The 22,458-nt window shown below is 39.7% G+C and overlaps 1 protein-coding gene across 6 annotated transcripts in view; it reads right to left on the minus strand.

The window, feature by feature from the left end:
• Nucleotides 1-22,458, minus strand: part of dtna (dystrobrevin, alpha) — a 23,293-nt gene continuing 835 nt past the window's right edge. Inside the window, exons 2-23 of one of the 6 annotated variants that reach the window (XM_046052473.1) lie at nt 21,280-21,558; nt 16,719-16,786; nt 15,876-15,956; nt 15,569-15,782; nt 15,155-15,240; nt 14,487-14,641; nt 14,271-14,376; nt 13,617-13,783; nt 13,300-13,424; nt 12,679-12,687; nt 12,146-12,229; nt 9,152-9,247; nt 7,947-8,028; nt 7,528-7,622; nt 5,542-5,655; nt 5,229-5,325; nt 3,292-3,451; nt 3,101-3,190; nt 2,920-3,019; nt 2,388-2,505; nt 2,168-2,206; nt 1-1,160 (exon numbers count right to left, since the gene is read on the minus strand). In XM_046052473.1, the coding sequence (XP_045908429.1) occupies nt 2,189-2,206; nt 2,388-2,505; nt 2,920-3,019; nt 3,101-3,190; nt 3,292-3,451; nt 5,229-5,325; nt 5,542-5,655; nt 7,528-7,622; nt 7,947-8,028; nt 9,152-9,247; nt 12,146-12,229; nt 12,679-12,687; nt 13,300-13,424; nt 13,617-13,783; nt 14,271-14,376; nt 14,487-14,641; nt 15,155-15,240; nt 15,569-15,782; nt 15,876-15,956; nt 16,719-16,785 (2,064 nt within the window). In that variant the 5' untranslated portion in view covers nt 16,786; nt 21,280-21,558 and the 3' untranslated portion in view covers nt 1-1,160; nt 2,168-2,188. Of the gene's footprint in view, nt 1,161-2,167; nt 2,207-2,387; nt 2,506-2,919; nt 3,020-3,100; nt 3,191-3,291; nt 3,452-5,228; nt 5,326-5,541; nt 5,656-7,527; nt 7,623-7,946; nt 8,029-9,151; nt 9,248-12,145; nt 12,230-12,678; nt 12,688-13,299; nt 13,425-13,616; nt 13,784-14,270; nt 14,377-14,486; nt 14,642-15,154; nt 15,241-15,568; nt 15,783-15,875; nt 15,957-16,718; nt 16,787-19,660; nt 19,684-21,279; nt 21,559-22,458 lie in introns of those variants that run through there. The other 5 variants (XM_046052471.1, XM_046052474.1, XM_046052472.1 and 2 more) reach the window with 5 other exon arrangements.

Consider the following 22,458-nt stretch of genomic DNA (forward strand, 5'->3'; position numbering starts at 1 on the left):
TTGTGATATTGTGTCAACACTTTATTATGCATCACCACCATGCAAAATCACTGCTATGAACTTGCCCAAAAATCAAACTAGATATATTTCACACATTTATGATTTTAGATTGGCTTGCCACTTTTCCCAAAGTGACTGAGTAAAGTTTCACGCACACTCAGAAAATACATCAAGAGTGTGTATGTTTGTGTGCAAGTCACACAGAGATGTGTGTGTGTGAGAGCACTGACGCTAACACATGGAACAATGGCAAATGATCCGTGGTCTAACCTTAATTCATAAACTACTTAGTAAACAAAATTTGTTCAATGCCCTTACCAGTGTAAACCTTTGAATTTGAGTGATTTGGAAGTCTCCGTGTTACATCGTTTTCACCAACACATTCAGATATTAGAACCAATCCATCTATAGCTTATATTTAATAAACAATTTATATATTGTCAGTGTACATGTTTGCAGAACAAATCCCTCTGCAGATAAAATCACTTCTCAGCATTAGATTTAATGAGCTTAGCCTCATTTGTCCAGTGAAGGCAACTAGCATTGCTGCTGTTTTGCTACATGCTGCATTGACAGTTTGAAAAAGCTCTGCTGAGAGGTCATCCAATCAGCTAAGGCAGTGTGCATTATGATTACTAATGTATCAAATAAAACAAACTTATCTGATCGGCCTGCTCCAAAAAAACCAAGTCAAAAAACAATACAAAAGCCACTCAACAGCAACAGTAAGAAATCTATGGAATAGTGGTAAAATCTGTCAGAGTTATACATTTACAAAATATTGCAAATTTTATCATCTATAACTTCAAGTCCAACACTTTAACCTCATTGTTTTCAGAAACGTTTCAGTTTGCCACCCTAACAGTGTAGTTGTACATTTGCTTGACAACTCATGTAAAAAGGCTAAAAATTAAGAAATAATTCCCCAAAGTTATGTGGTTTTTATGGCACCTGTGGTATAACAGACACATCACCAATTAATCTCTTTACATCAGCTCACAGTATAACCTTAAATATGTGGTTGGTTAAAAAATATATCTTTACATAAATGTATTCTGTGGTTGGAACTTAAATTCTTCGTATCTTCAGTTCTCTGTAACGTCAGCCCAGTGTTGTCTCCTCCAGTGTCTTCTACTATTGTTGCTTTTCATATTGCTCACCTGTTAGGAATACAGAACATGTACTAACAGTAGTTTTGTAGTCAAGACAGCCCAAACTGAGACCGAGACAAGACCAAGACAGACTCGAGACTGAGACAAGACCAAGACTTTTAGGGGCTGAGACCAGTCGAGACCAAGACCGAGGGAGGGTGAGACCGAGTCAAGACCTAGACCAGTTCCCCACATTACATGACACACAATAAAATGTGGAACGAGATCATAGGTACACATTGATCTAAAAGATCCACATTCCCATTAAAACACCCACATACAAACACTAAGAGATGAAATCAATGTAAGTATTGCAGGGAGGGGTGACAGTCGTCAAGGGTAACAACACATTTTTAATTAGGGTTATTGGTTGCATTTCAAGCAAAACGTTTTACATCCAATTAAAGTTAGGATGATAACAAATAAATCAGTCAATGTAAAAGCAATTTATTGATATTCCCAAAGTTATGGTCTTGACTGGTCTTGAAATAAAATCCGGAGTCCTCAATGTTCTAGACCGAGACAAGACCAAGTACAAATGCAGTCGAGTCCGAGACAAGACCAAGACCATCAAAAAGTGGTCTTAAGACCGGTCTCAAGACCAAGACCGGTCTTGAGTACTACAACACTAACTAACTGTAATGGAAGTGCTCGACATGTAAAGCAAAGGCCAGATAAGTATGTTTACACACAGATCATTTGAAAATAGAGCTTGATTATCCACATCCAGACTATAACATAAGACTTTTTAATAACTTTTAAGTTTCAATGGCTCCTTTCAATGTTTGACCATATTTCCTTGAAACTCTTAAGTCATCAGAAACCTGAATAATGCTAGAATCACATTACACATACATGTCATACAAATCCCAAAAACTATCAAAATTAGGATTATACTCAAAACCAGGATACTAATACACATGTAAACATACTTTAAAAGGAATAAAAGGCCAAACACCTAAAGCATTGATAAAAAAAAAGTCTCAGCCGTCAGACTGACAGTTGCAGATACTCACCAGTTGCCTGGACTAACACAGTCACTGCTGCAGCGTCACCTGTACCACAGTATGAACGCCACCAAAACACACACACACACACACACACACACACACACACACACACACACACACACACAGCAGGTTAAGGGGTATGTATTGACAATGAGTAATTTAATGATTCAAAACGCACAATATGCCCCCTTCTCCTTCCTTACAGTCTTGGAAAGCTAGGACTCACCATGCACGCTTTGTCTGGGTCCTGCCTGTGCTTCATAAGCTCCTCTAACGTGAGCTCGTCCTCCAGCTGCTGCTCCAGATCGTTTTCAAAGCTCTCCGCCTCTGCAGCGCTGGCACTTCTTCAACAGATTAACAGGCAGTTTAAAACCACACACAAGATCGGAAGTGTACCTAAACACTAAAGTAACACAATTTAATACAAAGCTTTGAAGCTGCAGGCACACCAATTTGTAATTTCTCATAATAACCATTATATTTTATTCAAATCAGTGGTTTATAGAGATGTAGGAGATGAACTGGTCTATATGCCAGTATGACACAAAGAAACACTTCAGGGAAAGCTGGCAACAGAGCAAATAAACTGTCAGTAAAACAGTTTCTCAGGTTAAGCAGTGACAATGGATGAGCTGAGAAAGCGTAGAAGAAGACACTAAATAAAAAGGGTTTTGAATTTGAAGGGGGGATTTTGACAGAAACAAAATGGTGATGAGCCATTTGAAGCTATATCAGGTCAAGATATGCAGTCTTCGTACCTTGGTTTATATGTGAAGAAGGGATCTGAAGAAGTTGTGGCCAATAGGTCAACACGTCCAAAGTCTGAATCCACAGTGCTCTCAGTCTCACTTCCACCCTCTGTGGAAAAAAAGTCATTTTAAAACAGCTGTTGTGTAAAAACTCAGACAACAAAAGAGCTTCATTTTGGTTCAATTTTACCTGAATTGAGTTCTTTAACCAGTGATGACATTGTGTTGGTGATGGAGTCAGCAGCAATGAGTAAGTCATTTCTCAGATTTCTCCTTGGACCTTTAAAAAAAAGTTTTAAAATAGGATTACATGCAGCTTCGAGCCATTCTTTGGACACATGTCCATAAGCAAATGTATACTTCTGTATGTGACTGTGTTACCCTGAGCAAAGGCCTCCTGAACATCCCCTCCCACGCCCATGAGTGAGTCCTGAGGTGTGTGAGTCGGGGTCGTGCCGGCAGAGTCCGAGTGGATTGGTGTGGGGATCGGCCGGCTGATGGTGTGGCTCGGGGAAGAGCGAGGAGAGCCGGGACCCTGAGTCTGCAACAAATACAAACCGTTTTAGTGTTAACTAGTGCCGCTGTGTTGACATCGTCAAAAGCCATGCTGTAATGAAACGGTCTAAGAAGAATATGATATTATCTGGATCAAAAGGTTTCTTATCAAAGCAAACCTTCCACAAGCAATGCAACAAATAACTCTTCTCATTTTCGGAGCTCAAACCACAGCAAAGAATCTTAATTCAAACGACAAAAACAGCTACAAACAATTCAACCATTTTTTTAAGTCGACACCACAATAGCTTTATAAGTAACAATAACTTACATTCCACACATGCTAGAAATGTACAGTATGAGGAGTAATTAAGCTGCATTATCAGTATTTTCCAAATTCTCAACATGCTGTTATACACATTTTTCTGTCTAAAATTATTCCCACAGACCAAACCACAAGTTGGTGCTGTCTGGAGAACACCATGTATCTCCAAATTTCAGATAAGCTGAATATTTACAGTACTTTCATCTCTTAATCTTTACAAGTTTGAATTGTGTAGATACAAAGTTTTCACCCGACAACAGCAAAGTATTTCAAACATGCATGCAATAATTTTAAATCCGAGTGTAGTTTCAGTCTCTTTTTACTTCACAGTTTTCACACTTACACCTTGTTTGCATTCCTCCTCCAGCTGGAAAACAACATTTTATGGCTCATGAAACACCAGCCAAGTTACATTGTGTATTTCAAAAAATAGAAATCCAATCAGTATTTCCTCTAGGACGTGACAAGCATATGTCTTTCTCAAGCAAGTTTAATGGATTAACACTGATCCTTTTAGGCTAGTTAGATTTATATCCTCCCCACTTAAGACAGTATAGTATGTTATGTTAGTTAGTTATGTAGGCTTTGAGGATCTCCTGTCTTGTTGTCACACTTAAGGCTATCCTCCTTAGAGAGGGGGTAGACATGTTGTCTTGTAAGGTGTGATGGAGCATAATCCCAAACTCAATATCCTGAACTCATTGATCAGGACATTAATGATTTACAAAAATATACAGTGAATTTTGTGATGATGCAAATGTATAAATAAACAGTGTTTATTATATTAACAAATACCAAAACACATCTTTGGAGCTTGCTGTCACTTATTAATTGACAGACAGGAGCAAGACTAACATTAGACACCAACTAGATAACACATTTTGCGGATGCTGTTAAAGGTTTGTTTACATCAATGATATTTAGAAATATTGGAAGAGGCCAGTATATATAAAAAAAATTATCTGGTGAGAATCCCACAAAACCAGATGTTTTATCTATAGCTATAAATCTTAAAATATACATGTGAATTTCCTGTACTTTTTATTTTTACAGTCAAAACAATGACATATAAGGCCTCAACAAAGCTTGACTACTAAAAGATGTGCGCCATCTATTGGACATGTTGGGTAATGCACACATTTCCTCATCTGCAAAGTGCAGTGTTTGCTTTATGTTAGCTGGAGTGATCGCCCACAGCTGGGAGTAATTGTTCTACAAGGGAAATTCATCATCTGGCCATATTGCTTACCACCTGCCTCAAAATAAGAAACAAAAAATACAAGTTACCTTACCATGTAGTTTTATATAAACATGCAAACATTAGCTGCAGAATAGAACTGATTCTGGTCAGGAAGCAAACTTGAAACTAAATTACCACAACCTTATCGTTCCCCACAGGAAACACCCTGTGTTCGCTCAGTAATCATGAAGGCATCTTAACTGCATTCTGTATTTGAGTGCTGTGAAGTCAAGGAGATGAAAGGCACGTCTGTACTACCTTGAGAAGCATCATTAGCTGCTCCAGCTGCACCATGAGTTCCCTGCGACTCTCCTGCAGAGTAGACATTCTTTGTTCTAGCTCATCTTTGCGTTGCCTAACAGGAGGAGAGAAGTTGTACAATGTGATGATACCATAATGTCACGTCAATAGCAAAATGGAAAATGTGTATGAGCATCTGTAGACTCTTAACATATGCTGTTCATTTGTCAAGTAAAAAGCAATTACAATTATGTACGTTTTATTGCAGCCTAAGCAAAAATGTCTGTTATAAACGCACTGCACAGTGAAAGATTAAAGCAGGCGGAGTTACCTGAGAAGTCGTAGCTCAGCCAGCAGAGTGGGGTTCTGCTGACCCTTGTCAGGTGGTGGCTGGGAGGCCTCCTCATGCTGAAGGCGCAGCCGCTGGATTTCCTGTAGGATTTCTCTATGACATGCACAAACATATGCAATTACAACACAAGGTTATATTTCAGACATGGCTGTATGACCATAGGTCAACACAAATTACAGGGAAGCTGCATTACTAGGCCATACTATATGCACAAATTTGGAATAACCTCCCAGATGATCTTACTGTAGGCCCTGTCATTTGACAGTCTAAACCAGTGGTCCCAAAGTGGGGTCCAGGGAGTACCAGGGGTCCTTGAGGGGGTTCTAGGGGGACCCCAGCAAAAAGGGGAATAATTTATATCACTTTAATTCCATCCATAAGTAACACAATGGCAGAATATATGACTATTTTGGTCATAGGTTTTAAACACTTTCTGTAATAAAACATCTAATCTTATCAAAGGGGGTCTGTGGGTTAATTTGTGTCAGTTTAGGGGTCTTTGATGTCAAAAAGTCTTAGAACCACTGATCTTAACATGCAAAACAACAAGCAAAACAGATTTTATTTTGGCCACATGGGGGCAGCGGAACAGGCTGTGAAGCTTGGTTATTTACAAGTCCAGCAGATGTGGAGTAACATTAGTTTGTGTCCACCTGACCATTTTATGTTCAATATTCACTCTCTTTCAGCTGTTTTTGGTCTGGTCTCTACCAACTGCAAATGACCATATCTAACTCTTTAGCTGTTAAACGCTCCACTATATTCACCAGCTATTTGTTAACCGTTTAATGCTCGAAAGGTTAGTACACATGCGTCTGCTGTGCCCAAAAATGTTGCTATGGGAGAGGGGGTCCAAAACAGTAAAACAGTGAAGATTCAGGCTGGAAAACAAAACATTGAGGTGAAAGATGCTATGGACCTTTTCCACAACATTTATTTTGCCTTGTCATGGTAGCAAAACCACAAGTGATACTAATAACGTAAGCAATGGCTCAAGTGTCCCTGTAAGGCATCACAGTGTGACAGGTAACAGCAGAGTACTAATTCTCTGTGGGTTCCTCGCCACAAGTGACCCCTGTCATATACAAGTGGTCATGAGATACATTATTTATATAAAAGTATTAATTATAGGTGCATTTAAATCTACGTACTTCTTCAGTGTTGCCTATAATTGAACTTCTGTCTCCACTTTGGTTATATTCTTCTTTTTCTTCTTCTTTTCCAAACAAGCTAGCTAGTGGGCAACAAGGGTTCTCCATCGATCGCGGTCAGCAGTTCTTCGGCCTCATCCCAGGAGACGTTGAGGGCCTTGAGGTCACTGATGAAGGTCCGCCGCCAGCCAGGTCAGTCGTGGCGTCGGCCTTCAGGTGGAACCCAGCGAAACGCCTTCTTCAGGATTCGTGCGATGATCACGCTTAACTTGGACCTAAGGACCTCCTCCTTGGTTATGTGGTCGAAGTAACGTATCCTCAGTATCCGCCCAAGGCAGTGTTGGTGAAAGACGTCTACTCTTCTTTTCTTCTCTTGGTTATATTATTCAGTATTATTTATTGATCTAATTTAATGTTAAATTTGCTGTTACTTACAATGATGAAGTCTTTTTAACTGCTTTTATTTTCTGTCTTACCCTAGTTTACTATTTTTAAGCAATTTGTAAGGTAGGCTACTTGGAATTTGACACTGTCTGAAAAATGCTATACAAATAAATTGCCTTGAATATACATAGGCCTATTTTGTATACTGCTACATGCAGTTAGTTACCTCCTCAAAAATGTTAATATTTGGTAAAGAAATGTATAACAATGAAAGTTTCTACTAATAACACTAAGGTCTGTTTATTCTGTCAGACCAAGAACCCCTCAGTTCTCAAGGTGAGTTTATTGTTGAAGAGTTAAAAAAAGGAGAGGAGACAACGAAAAGAAAAGAACAGAACAGAACCGTATCACTAAAGCAGTCATCCCTAACCTGTTTTTGCTCTCGAGCTCGGCAATGAGCTGCCTCTGCTGTTTGTTGGCATCCAGAGAGCAGGGGAGGTCTGTGGGGACCCTCTGCTGTTGAGCCTGTCGGTGAAACCAAGCAAGAGACATCACGTGAACCGGCTTTACCTCTGGATGATGTCATCCACTACCTTATCTCAAATCTCACAGGGAGAACAAAACAGTCAAGTCACCAACCATCCATAAAGACCTGATCAGAACATAAACAGGCATAAGGGTCTGGTTAGAAATGATCATCACCTTCATCATCTTAGCAATAAAAAGCCCTGAAGGTATGGGTAGCAGCGAACGTTAAACCTTCTTCTCACCAAGGACAGATTTTTAGCAGTGAACGATGAAAGATGGTATGATACTGTGTGCAATAAATTTCTTATATATCTCTCTCACCGCAGCATCAGCAGCCAGTCTAGCAGCATAGCGGGCGATGAGACTGTGCTCTTCATCTTGATGGTTACTGCTCTCCAGCAAACTGATCATGAGGAAAATAGAGATGGGAGTCACAACATTAAACAGTTACTAGGCTGCTATGCAGATATAAACTATGCAGGGAAAAAAATGCAAACATTCAAGTTTAGTTTGTTCAGGAGTCAGATTAGTTCTTCGGCAGGAAAGCTTCATACGTTTCACAGCAGAGGCCCCAAGTAATCATGCTAAGCTAATTATGTAAAACCGCTAAAGCAGGAATAAAGTTGGGTTACTGTATAAAAGCAGAGGTGAAGTAATCATTCACTCTGTATTTAAAGTCCAGAAGTGTTACTTACACAATCTGATCTTTAATACCATAAAAATATGGTTGTATATGTATATGCAAGCACACATACAGTAAAAGCAGTACGGAGGATATGGGGGGGGGGCAAACATGATGGATGACATTGCATTGCAACCAGCATTAAAACATACAAACAAGCATATTAGTGCACACAGAAAATACAGGCATCCGTTTGTTTGTAAGAGAAGAAATAAGCAAAAATGCCCCAAAGAGGAGAGACTATTCCCAGTGATCAAATACAAACCAGTCACTTTACACCTCAGTTTTATTTTTAAAAATGTACACATAATTTTCAGACCAAACAGTGCAAACTCATTTTAGAGAGTACCTTAATTTATAATTCTATTGGTTAATAATAATAATAATAGTCAAGTCGGAGAAAATAACTGTATTAAAAAGTGTTCAAAGTATTTGGTACAAATTAACTAGTGGTAACTAGGAGTTATACAATTTACCCTTTGTTCTTTTACCAATTTGTAAAAGATAACAAAACATGCAATAGCTCTTTTAAGGACTTAAATTTGAAAAACGTCATTTCACTTTGGAATCAAATCTGTACCGGTTTCTAGGTAGAAACAAACTTTGATTCCATTTTGGTTGTTTCTGACTGACACAAATCAGTCAAAAACAACTATTGCTGCTGAATAATACAAATGCCTTGACAAAAGAAAAAAAGGTCAAGGCAAACAGTCTGTAAAACTGACAGCATGCAGCGTTAAGGCTGTAACACACTCAGCATAAGGATGGGTTAGGGGAAGGACTGCGAGGTGGCAGTTCAGCAGAGCACATAGTTTCCACTGACACTAGCACCACACCAACTAACCAGGTTTTGGGGTTGTTTTGGAGTAGATTCACATAGAGGCCAATCAGAGCATGTTCGTCAGCAAGTCTATCAGCAACATCAAGGTTGTAGTTCAACCTGGAACAGTGCAGGGTTTCACAAAACATAAAACATTACATTACACAGGTGACAATAGAGGGACAGGGAAAGACAGTGGAGAGGAAGCAGAGAGAGAAAAGGAGAAAACGCAACAAAGGAAAAGAGGAGGAGAGTCGCTGAAAAGCAGCCATTCATGGGTGGCTAGAGAGAAACAAGGCCATATTATGTTTGGGAGGAACACCACTGATGAAAGCTTGGAGCACGATTAAGGACATGCCCAGCGAAAAAGACTCTACAGGCTACATGCACTGTTTACATTCTACAAGCATCAATCGCTCAGTCCTCTGTTATCAAAAGTACTGAAAGTCATTATTTTTGAGTCAAACAATCTACCCCCTAAGATATGTCAAGCATACACACTGTACAGTCTTTTGTATCTCCTATATTTATACAGGCTTTCCACCTGCATCACAAACTCCTATAGCAACCATTCATTCTGTCATTATGGAGGGTCAGTGCAGAATTAGCATCGACCATAAAATGTCTCGAAAGAAGCAACAAAGAAATGCACAGTCAATCCATTCAGAAAAAAATACAATAAAAATAAATGTATAGTCTGGTAGTTTCCAAATTTAGGTTAAACCGTTCTAATTGTTTAATTGAATCTTAGCTCTAAAACATTTCAAGTTGTAGTCAGTTAACCTGACAAATTATCATTTTGGTTTGTTAACCAGCAAGCTAACAAGCTAATTAATCAACTACCAGCTACTGCATTTTGACTTTATAATATATATAGGGGGAGTGATGGTGCAATGGATAAGACACCTGCCTTTGGTGTGAGAAACCGGGGGTTCAATCAACCACTGTGACCCATCCACCAACGTGTCCTTGAGCAAGACAGTTAGTTGCTCCAGAGGCGTGCGACCTCTGACATGTATAGCAATTGTAAGTTGCTTTGGATAAAAGCGTCTGCTAAATGAATAATAATGGATAGTATCGCTAGCAACAAGCTAATGTTTAGCAGAGCTGATATTATCTAAGCACAAAAATAAATCTACCTAATGTTATTAGTAGCCAACCATATGAGGTCAGTATGCAGTTTTGACTGGTAGCTGAATGTTCAAAATAACTATTTATTTAGTCAAAATTATCAAAGGGCCACTCCATCAAGTGTACACTCCAAGTTAGCGGGAGCTCTACTCAGCTTGTGAAACAGCAATGTCTTCTGGCGCTCTGGAAAAAAAATGAAATCACTTGAGTGATCTCGGGTTGGGCTTTTTGATTACAAAAAGCAGTATTCATTTAGGCATATTTTGCTGATTTGGTTGATGATTATGATTATGGCTTACATGTTACCAAACAGCTGCTTTTTTACACATCCAGCAGATATTGAGCAACTGTGAACCTGATGAATGTTCAGTAATCACTCTTCTTTTACCTCTGTTTTGCTTCTCCAATAACTCCCGAGGTAAATACCTGGGCTCTTTGGCAGCTAAATGTTCCACCATATTCATCAGCAAGTCACCAGCTTTGTTTGTTTGCTCCAGGTATTATGTAGTTGGTGCTGAGCAGATAGTAGTTTATCAGAGTTTATTTATAGGCCATGAAAACAAAAGAGTGTGGGTTTGCCACTACAAGCAACACCTTTCATATTACACATATTGGTTAGTGCAGTGCTTTAAGAGACAGCCTGCATTACACATGAAGTTTGAAAGATGTTGTCATTTACATGTTAGGAAGCTTATTGTGTTGCATTATGGGAAGTGTAGGGTCCAGGGTTTTTCAAGCGTGACCAACATTATAGAAACTAAAAGTCAGAATATCTTGGCATAGCTCTGTTTTGTTTTGACCACTCTAAAAGTATTAAATTACCAGAATGCCCCTTTAACTGTATATTCCAGCTGTTTAAAGTCTAAACTCTCTTCATAAGTTTAGGAATGTAATCAGGTATTCTCCGTCATTGCTGTGCAAAAGCTAGGCAGTCAACCTCCAGAGCGCACATCACCTGAAAGCCCTGTTTTACTGATATGGTCTCAGTCAGTGCAAACATTAACCACAATTTCAGATGCTCTGACATGCACATAGAGAACCTGAAGAACGCTACTCACTCATCACATCTGTATGTTTTTCTATAAGAGTTATGAAAGGGAGTAGTGTTCCCTAAAGAAACACTTTACTCATCGAGTGCAGGTGCAGATGAGCTCAATGGCCTTTTACTAGAGAAATCAGGATCAGAATACTTTATGTTCTGAAATGCAACATATATAGCAACAGAAAAAACAAGTTAATCCCATTTCATGGGTGATTGAGGGTAATATTCAACAGCTCATATTAGAGACAGTTAGTATTTCCCATTATGTAAATGAAAATATTGTAAGAGAGAATTGCCACTGATGTTTATGATGCATGCTTCATCTAGTGTCTTTGAAATAGCCCCTCGAGTACAACAACGTAAACCCTTCTATAAGAAAAGTAGTTCACTAATAATTTCCTTCGGTCGATAAGCACTCTAGTTTATGCCCTATGATTATTAACTATTTTAGTTCACACATGCATTTGAGCAACAAAGGCATTCTCTTATGCACACCTGTGTCACTTACCCTCTGCCTTTCAACAGATGTGGAGCAGCCCCAGTCAAGAGCTTTCTTTGCTCAACATCATTATTCTTGCTGTAAGGCAAGCTATTTACATTCAGCACGAGAAACCACGAAGGAAAAAAAAGCACGGTGATATACAAATGTTCACACACACACACATACACACACACACACACACACACACACACACAACTACACACACTTTGCAAAATGAAGGCAAGAAAATAAAGGCAGTGTGGGTCACAGAGTATACAGGGCATGGGGCCTTTAGGGAGCATGGCAAAATGAAAAGATCTGCTGTAAAATCCAGGACATCCATTGTCATGGCTGTTGTACTCACTTTTTGGTGGAGTAAGGGTTCCCTGATGTAGGCATGGAGTGGGAGAGTGAGTAGTCATTGGTGAAGTTCACTGGTCTCGGTGGCCTGGACAGGAAACAAATGTTTTTTAATCCAAAAGTGGCAAGGCTGTTTTCTTCTAATGTTAAAGAGACAGCAAATGCTCCTGCCCTTTTCTTTTGTCTTTCATTTTTTCAATCTTGCGGATTTCCTGCAATCTTATAATCTTTGAATTTCCATTTTGGTAGATGTCCTGCGGTACATATATCATAACATGGCAACGAAGTCAGATATGATTAGTTATGTAGGGTGTGGTAAACACTGAAAACATGTAATGAGTGGAGGAATGAATCCGTGAATCAACAAACACAGAAAGTGTTTAGAGAGAAATTAACAGTTGACTGTCAGTACACTAGGGAGGATGGGACTTGACAATACTGTATATGATTAGGACAATACAAAGGACTCCAATCTACAGTAACAAAAATGTACAAAGACACATTTTGTGACGTGTTAAATAATTAAAGTAAACTCACCACGTATCTCTGAGGAAACAAAAAAAGGAATGAAAATAATTTGTTACAATCAGCCCAGCAGTGCAGAGACTACATTAAATGCAGAAAGAAGACCCACAACAAACAAGACTTCTCAATAAATTTACCAAAATATAAAGAAAATTATATATAAGGACTATATTACTGGCAGATATTAGCTTACAACAGACATATCGGTATCTGGATATTTCAGCCAATAAGTAACAACAAGGTAAAAGAATAAAGTAAGAGGGGTGATTTTTGCAATAGAGGTAACATTATGTCCCTAAACATGATTTAGCTTTTAATGAATAGCACCAGAGTGCTACAAAGTCTGTGCTTGTGTAGGCTTTTGTTTCATTATTTATAAAACAACACAAAACATCAGTCAAGCCAAGGAAAAGGCAGAAGCAGCGTTGCACATCAAAATCATTCCCAAGGCTATAATTAAGCCTCATTGATCAGTTGACCCAAGAGATTGACTGGAATCACTTCAGACTTCGAGGCAACAACAAGATAATTATCAGCTGAGGGAGGAAATTTTGAATAATGACAAGAATGCAACTCTCTGACTGCAGGACTACAGCAACACACAAGAAAAAAGATGCAAGAAGATGAACTTACACAATGTGAGCTAGGTTGAGAGGTTTCTCAGGCATTTCAGGAAACATGGGGTGAAGAGGCTCTCTGCTGGACGCACAGCTCAGTGACTTACTGAGGGCATGGGATAACTTCTTAGCAGGGGATTTCTGGGAGAAGCACAGAAGTGAGGTGCCAATTGTGGGGACTTGAGGACACTTGTTTCTTTTCAAAACACATGGCATCATCACAGCAAGCTACATTTAGCATCCTCGCATTGTGGGGAAGCAGAACGGAAATAGCCACAATGACTGGTCAAATGGAGACACACCTTCCTTAGCCCGCCCCTCTCCTTCGCTTACCCATGATGTATACTCCTTCATTTGGTGCTGGTTGCTATGGGAACCGCTGGCATGCCCCCTCCAGAAGCAGTCCTGACAGAGCTGGTAATTATGACATTGCTGGCAGCGGTAGCGGAAGCCCATCATACTCTCAGTATGGCAGTAGGAGCACTCGACTGGGTGAAAGACTGCAGGGAGGAGAGGAGGGATCAGACGCACACACACACACACGCATGCAGATGGACAAACACATGCGCACCAACAGCTGTGATTGTAAACCCAGATATTTTGCACATTGCAAAGAGACGAGGATTCATTTTAATTAATTTACAGACAGATGTGCTATTGAGTCTATTCTGATGACAACATTAATTTCATTTTAAATGAAAAATGCACAACGGCAGCATGCTGGATATGTGTAAGGATGTGACAGTGTTTCTCTTGCTCACATGGAGGTGACTTGTGATAATGAGCGCATCACAAATACGCACAAGCACACACACTCATACATAGGGTGTCAGGTCCCTATGGGTCATCTTCACTGGAGTTGTGTGTATATGTCCGCTTGGCTGATTGTGTGTGCGGTGACTCAAGATTATGATGCAAAGCTGAACTTTACATCCTCCCAGCCCTGGAATCGTTCAAGTTTTATAAATATTCTGTGTGGCGTCTTACCGTTCTCCACGTTGGCGAGCCGATGCATGAGCGGTAACCACACCAGACACTGAGGAGGCGGGTCTGACATCAACGTATCGAGGAATGTATTGAGGGAGACCTTTTTCTGTTGACGATCAGTGCAGAGGAGAGGTGAGATTCAACAGGAAAACTCCCCGACAATGTCAACGCTAAACACTTTGCTTGTATTGTACGCTGTGGTTAATTAAACGTCACCTGCTGTGCAAAGCATGTTCTTGCAGCTTGTTCGGTGTAACCAAAAGAAGGTCCCTCAAAAACCGCCATGGGTAATTTGAGAACCTCCCTCAGAAATTGGTCAAACTGCGAGTGCACCATTATTCCAGCAGAATCTGATATCTGAGAAAAAATGTCTGGGAACAATGCGGGGAGACATTATACAAATTGATGAAGCTAATTGTCAGTTGCCACCACAGTCGGCTAATTACAGCACTGCACAATACAATTATCCCACTTATTTGTGAAAACAAAGTAAAGTAAAGCAGTTATTAAAATCAATTGTTACAATACACCAGCATTACAGCCCTCCTTTTTTCACTTCACGAGCCACTGTGACTGCTCCCACGGTTTTTGTAGATTATGTAATAAACCCTATCCTTCAGATAATGAATAATGACTTCTCCCAGCCATGAAGAGCTGGGCCAGTACTGCTTCTTCTTTAGGAAGAAAAGGCTAAGCAGACAGAGATACAGGTAGTACAGACACTAATAAGTTTGTATAATAAATTCCAAAGCAGTACATTACTTAGACTAGAAATTGCATGAACTTTACAAAGACAATTAGCTGATTTATAACGGGTAAAATGGTTGATTTTAATTTCATTTTTCATAATTTAAAGTAAAACAAGTATTTGTTGTGCTGCTTACATCTTAATTTATCGAGTATTTTCCCTCCACAGATGGTTGCTAGGGCCATCTTCACAACAAAGACAGATATCTTGCCATGGCCCTCCCTAAAAGGAGCAAATATATTTTACATTATGATCATTAATCATTTTAAACAGAGCGGTTGAGGCCAAAAATGCAATGAACTCTAAACTCTAAAAGGCAAAACCTTTCAAGGCAAACTTGAGTTATATTGTCCTAAAAACGGTTTAGCTTGGCTTTTAACATCTCTAATACTATACACTCTACACAAGCATGTTGTGATAGTATGAAAGCAAATAGTCCCACTTTGGCAGACACTTCACAGTCACATTTCACACTATGTTAGCTTGCGTCAAAACCTCAGACGTGAAAGTACACATTCAGCCGCCGACTGTCATATGACGTGTTACTCACGGGTCATAGGCTGCCAGCAGGAAGTTGAGCAGCAGGCTGATGGACTGCTCCACGCTGATCTGGTGGGTGGTGGGCATGCGCTTGTTCAGCTGGTAAAAAATGGTGGACAGTACCACTTCTAGACGAGCCACAGAGAGGTCAGCGTTGAGGTCCATGGTGTTGATGCCATTCTCTCGGAAAGCCTCGATGACATTCCAAATGTCAACCAAATGCACTGGAAAGCAAACAGGAAAACTGTTCAAACATCTTGATAAGGAGGAGTATGAGCATACTGAGTGTAGTTAAACATACACTGCATCATACTCACAATTGCATCTCTTTTGCAGAAATCTGAGTTTGCATGCTGTTCTGTATGTCGATAATCGTATGGAATCCAAATCTTGAGCCCCTGAGGAAGAATGACTCGTTATTAAATAACATTGTAAATGTCAGTGATAGTTCATAGATAATGTGGAACCCTGGAGGGAGAGTGTATGGAGGCCCAAAGTATTCAATATCAGATAAATAAATGACACTATGAAATAAGTAATCATATGAATAAAAACAGACAATGTATATATTATGATATAGATTATTTTGTGAAATAATACCAAAATATGTACCAAATAAATATATTTTTTCATCCTGCTTTTTTTCACAATAAGAGAGTTAATTGTAGATCATTTTTATTTCATCTTCCATCGTCCTTTTTCAAAAGTGAAATATTTATAACATTTGGATTTCACTTTTTTCACAATGTGAAAATATGATGTGTCTATTACTATGCGTACTGACTTTGATGCTTATTTTTGCCATTTTCTAGTGTGAACCCAAAGCATAGTTTATTAATTTATTATATTCATGATTTTGCAATTCCATGGTGGTATTATGTTTATATTGCATTTATTAATATAATTTTTAACTTCATAATGTCCTATTTATTTATCCCATACTGGACACTTTGGGTCTCCATGGCAGTGTTCCTTCACACTGAGTAATTTGTAAGACATCACGCTGGTGTCAGTGTTAAAATCAATCTGGTTGATTCTAGTGGGGACACTTGATCTTCATGATATTTGTTTTACATGAAAGTCACAGTGAAGAATTTTTATTGTCAGTGAGTAAAACAGTCCAGCATAGATCACGCTGAGCTGTGGCCCTGGGCACTTACTCATCTCCACAAACAGTTGCCTTCTATCTGCCATATTGTCACCGCTCCAACCGATGTCTTCAATCATTCTGATCAAGAAGAGAGAAAGTTATGTCAGATCCTGTGTACCCCTACTTTTAACAGAAACAGTCCCAATTAAGGCATTTTCAATCAGTGAATATGCTCCTAATAAAGCTTTCAGCTTTATTCTGTTTAAAGCAACTTCTAAATTGATCTAGAACAGAAGCATCACAAAACATTGGTTGCACTATTGTGTATAAATCACTCACTGGAATCACTCACCACTTGGTTAACATAGTAGACATACTGTAATAACATTATGTGCATTTGAAATGATGAAACTCATGTAAAAACATTCTTAACGTTTACATATTGAAACTCTCCCCTAGGAATACTTATGAACAGCTGTCATCAAGTAAACACTGTTATGTAATGTTTTACTAGCAATTACCAAAGCTAGATTACTAACCAGGCAAAGCGGGCAGCTGCAGGGGGCCTCAGACCTTCAATGTGCTCAAAGGCTCCAGGTTTTCTGTGTGGCAAATAACTGGTCACTAAGACCCGCCCACCTTAATTACTGTCGCAATGCCTTTCAAGCTTTCTATTCTCACTCAGCACATATGCATTTTACAGTGATAACGGTGGCAGATTTAACACTTAACCTTCAAAGTTAAGCAGACAAATGCAGCTTCTTATTTTTCCTGGCAACCATCATTTTTTCAGGTTTATATGACAACTGTCATTAGCAGATTTTATCAGTTGTAGCCAGCAAGATTATTGAGATAACTTTACCTCCATGAGCAGCGAAAAGGGGTCCGTAAGCTGCGGTAGCAACATTGGAGATGCCAGCGAGAAACTAGATTTTGAAAGTGCCAGACCAAACAAATCCCACCCCTTCCCTTTAGGCCTGCCTTCAAAGCCACTCCCCCAAAACAAATTTTTATATGCATTGAGTGAACAGGCAGAGTGCACGTGCAGGTACAGGTAGTTAGACAGACAAGTAGGCCTAGCCCAGCCAAGCCAACGAAATGGTTGGTCATTCTTATTACAGTCCCGTGACAGCCACAGATTTTCTTGTTATTTTTCTCTCAGAGCATTTCATTGTTGACGGCTGTCAACATTTAAAAAGAATTTCAGCAAATGTAACAAAAATGAAATAAAATGCCTACCCGGCTTTAAAGGGTAATTTCTGTATTTTTAAACCAAGGTCCCATTTTCATACATTTTGGAGTTGAAATGACAAGTAGGTATAAGGTTTTGGAATCTGTGCAGTAGATGGCTTCAGCCGGCGGCTGTGAACCGGCTGCAATGACTGCAAGGAGTATTACTATATGCCCCTCTAAGCACTACTAAATGATAGGGGCCTTAGGAAAACACCTGCATTATTACCTAATCTTGGGGTCCTTCCTCAAATCTAGCTTGAAATAATAAGGCCTTCCTAAATAAACGTATGCTTAATTGAATGTATTATTAAATAAAAATGGGAGAAGGGGGGCAATTCATAGTTTTCAGGTGACGTCACATTCCAAGGAAAACAGGAGAGAGTCCAGTGTGAGCCGCTATGTTTGGTCTGTTGTTTTGCCCTTGAGGTCACCGCGCATGTCACGTGACTGTAAACTATGAATAGGGCCCCACAATTACTTTTAAATCAGGACCTCATGGTAGATAAATCTCAGCTTTGGTCATTAGACAATGACCTCACTTTTTTCGTAAAAAAAATAAAAAATAAAGTAGATTTGCAAATTGAATGTAGCACACTACAGTGCCCATCAGAAATGTGAGGGGGGGCGCAGAAAAACTTAAGTAAGACAAGGACAAGACATTCAAAGGGGGCAGAGCAGCAGAGAGAGTGCTCAAACCATGCCTCACTGCACACTGTCCGAGGCAATCTAATACACCTAGTCATGTGGTTTGTTGCCATGGCAGCAAAGATCCCAGCCGCTCCGTTCGTAAAAACATAGTGCTAGTCACCCCTCCACACACACATACACACACTACACCTCCCACTGCAGTCAAGCAAAGTTTGTAGAGAAAAGTTTTTTTTCCCTGGTAAATATCTTTTTATGATATAATAACGCTCAGTGGGATGATAGTCGAGAGCACAGTGGCACTTCTTGGGCGAGTGGCTTGAAACCACTTTTTCTGCAAGACAATCATTCAGGCATGGTATTTCAAATTACTTTGACAGTAATTGGTAGACCCAGATATTATGCTGCAGAGACCCATGGTGTGGAAATTAGAATTCACCTAGTGTTAAAAAGCAAACAACATCATGCTTCCCCCCTTGATATCCTTCTTCAGAATCCAGTCAGTTTAGGCAGTCATTTATGGAGCTCTATAAATCTTTGAAATCCAGTTTAAGAGGGAAACGATTAAGCTAATAAGTTAACCTGGAATTACAGAATCAAGTGTAGTATTACCTCACAGCATAGCAGTATGAGCTTCAACAGAAAAAATGGTAATAACTAATTATTAATGGTATATTATCATGACAAGACAGAACAGAACATCTACATAAGAATGAAAGCATCTGCATTTTAGGGTTCATATTATAAAGCAATGTTGCAAATGACAAGCCTGCAAAAACACAAATAATAAAATGGCTGTTTCATCATCTGTTTTAGATGTTCACACAGCAATGTCAGGCCGCCACTGACAGCCAGTGTCATCTTGAAAGTAATGGATATGCAAGCCCATTCATCACTTAAGCAGTGAGTGAATGAAAAAGTGTACATATATATACTATTTTATAGATTAACACTGATATCCTTTCCATATCACAAGCAAACACATCCTGAGTGCCAGCTATGTGACCTTCTGCGGTCTGTTTCCAGTCTCGGAAATAACTGAGATTGATACAATCTAATGCAAGTGCAGATATTAAAACCAGCACAGCCAATACAAATCGTGCGATGGTGAAGGCAGCAAGATGATCAACATACCTTTCATAAAGCACCATGGTCGTAATCCTTTCCCTTGCCTGAGCTCTGAGTTACTTCAAAGCCAAGTTCTCCTTCTAGAAACAATTGTCCACAACGCAAAGTTCTTTCTAACAAGGGAACATTACAACAGGGCTGACTGAATACATCTGAAATTAGAAACTGTCAGCTAGGATACAGCCTGTCCTGCCTCTATCTTTAACTACAAATAAGAAGGCTCCACATTCTTGTACAGCTTTACTGGCTCTCTAGTTGCAGACCCCAAACCTCATTCCTGGCATGTGCCCAGCCAACATTACTCTTTCTCTATGGCACTGTCACGCTGGTAGCATTAGAAAATAACTGCCCTTAAAAGAGCAAATCATTGTAAACCATTGACATTGCAGAGAGACTGGTGCGGCTAAGCACTGCCAAAAGCAAAGCAAGGGTCTCCCAGTAATGACTCACTCTATTTTTTTAATGCTGCATGGATTTCTGTTGGCCAAATATTCAATGACATGTCAGGCCAGCAACAAAAAGATATGCCTTATTAGTCAGTTATTTACATTGTTAGTCTATTTCTGTAGCAGCCCAGTACAACATAGTGTACAGCGCTGTTTATGTATGCCCTCCTTAATGTACTTGGAACAGATTATCATGCAACATTTCCAAACACAAGCACTTACTTGAGTTACAGAGCAATCTGTGTTTGGCCAGCTTGTTACAGTACATCGCAGCTGTTACCACTGATTGGCCAGAGTTATTTTTACATCACGAGACTATAAACTACACTGGCATCCGAATCCCATCTCCTGACGGGAATAAATAAGCTGCACCGCCGACTTAAGGTTAATCAGTCAGCAAAGCCCGAGATGTTGTGTTTTAGTGTTGTAATTGCTGTTTAGGAGGTGAACCAGTTCTCTCTTCCTGTCTGGTACCAGCCAGTGATGTCTGCTGGAGGGCCCCTCTGCTCGCTGTCCCCCCACTGATGATCACCATGGTTTCAGCTGCAAAAAGGCCAAAACTTTGGGACCACGATGTTAAAAGAGAGTGCGGCTACAAATTTATGGGTTGCTGCTGGTGCTGTGGTTTTGTTTACAACACTGTTTTGGAGTTATTTGCACAAACTACAACACTTACATTTGTTGAAGTATCAAAAAAAGTAATGTAGAGCAAATGGAAATAGAGGCTGCCTGTGCAAATGTGTGACATGATAGCCAGCGCAGAATTATATTTGCATTTCAATCACAAGCTTGAATAGAGATGTACTCCTGGGCACGTTGCTCTCTTGACATCAAGAAAACCATCAAAATTCCACCACAGCCATACTGGCCAAAGGTAAAAGGGCAGCGAGTAAGGCAACAGGCACCTTACTGTACATTCTCAGCTCAGCCATCACCTGTCACGCCAGATACACCTGTGTGCACGAGAGACAAAAGGTCTCATTGTTACAGAAATATCTGCATGCTTATACGACTCCCTTCCTTATGTTTTTATCCTCGCACATCCTTGTTTTTTTATCGCTGTAAGTTGATCGGGGAAACTCATTTCACCCAGAGTGACAAAGTAGGTTAAGGTCGCTCCTCCCGCTGCTGCTTGCCACCCTCCAGCAGCTGCAGCAGGCGCACTTGCACAAGACTTACCAGAATTTATTCCGAGGCATGTCATGCAACATCACTGTTTTCCATCCAGCAATCCGACAGCCGGTCGTGTCCTGTAGTGCGATCAGGGTTTCTTTGGTGTAGGTTGCTGCATCACCGCACGAAGCGGCCGTTCTTGTGCCGCTCTTCTGGAAAGCCTGTGCGGTGGAAATTTTCGGGTAGCGTACTGGCTGAGCAGTGCACGGGCAGCATTTGCCTCCAGTATGTGGCCTTCGCGGTGACGTAATGCGGAATCTCTTCGCTTGCGTCAGTGTGCTTCGGCTGCAAAATGTGTGTTTGATGCAAAAGGGGACAACGAGAGAAAAAAATAATAAACTACACTATATATTTTCGTGGAGGTGGTCATGCAAAGACGCGTTCATTCGCTGGTGTGAGCATTTTTGCAGCTTTAGGGAGATGACGTCATCGAGATTCACAAGGCTACATCTTTGTGAATGAAAACAGGGTTCATCAAAAATAATTACCCTATGCTACATTTCCGTAAAAAAAACACAAGATGTCTTCAAGATGTTTCTTGAACAGTCAATAGATCGGTAGACTATGTGATTGAACAATTTAGATTGTAAAACACTGAATATATTCCTAGATAATTTTTTTTTTTAAGTTGTGACCCCAACATAATGCTAATAGTCCTAAATAAAGTAATCATAAGATTGACAATTAAAAAAGGAAAATGCATCTGTGTAGCCTATATTTTGCACATAAGCTAGTCTGCTTTGGAGTTTCTTTAGCTCTCCAACTCTTGTGTAACACTTGCTCTCAAGAATCGTCCAAATTATTTTCATTAATTTGTAGTAGGCCTCGTGGGGCTATTGCATAGCTATGGCTGCTGTGGCCTATATCTAAAAAAAACAAACAATTGCTGTCCAGGAGACTCCAAATAGGCCTAACACATGTTATTTGGATTTTAAGTTTGGATAACTGTCTTTTGAGTAAAATATATCATAAATACATACATACATCTATCATTAGGCTACAGTAGGCTTATAGGATTTACAATTGTTATCTGTTAGGCCTAGTATGCATGTGTTAATAGTTCTAGGGGTGAAATCAGCTAAAATGGGCCAAATTAGTTTGGAGCTTTATAGAACTCTAAAATTTTACAGCAAATCACAAATACTGATCTTGAATTGTTGCTACAACACTGGTTGACATGTAAAA

This window comes from Micropterus dolomieu, linkage group LG06 (genome assembly GCF_021292245.1).
Source record: "Micropterus dolomieu isolate WLL.071019.BEF.003 ecotype Adirondacks linkage group LG06, ASM2129224v1, whole genome shotgun sequence".
Taxonomy (NCBI): Eukaryota; Metazoa; Chordata; class Actinopteri; order Centrarchiformes; family Centrarchidae; genus Micropterus; species Micropterus dolomieu.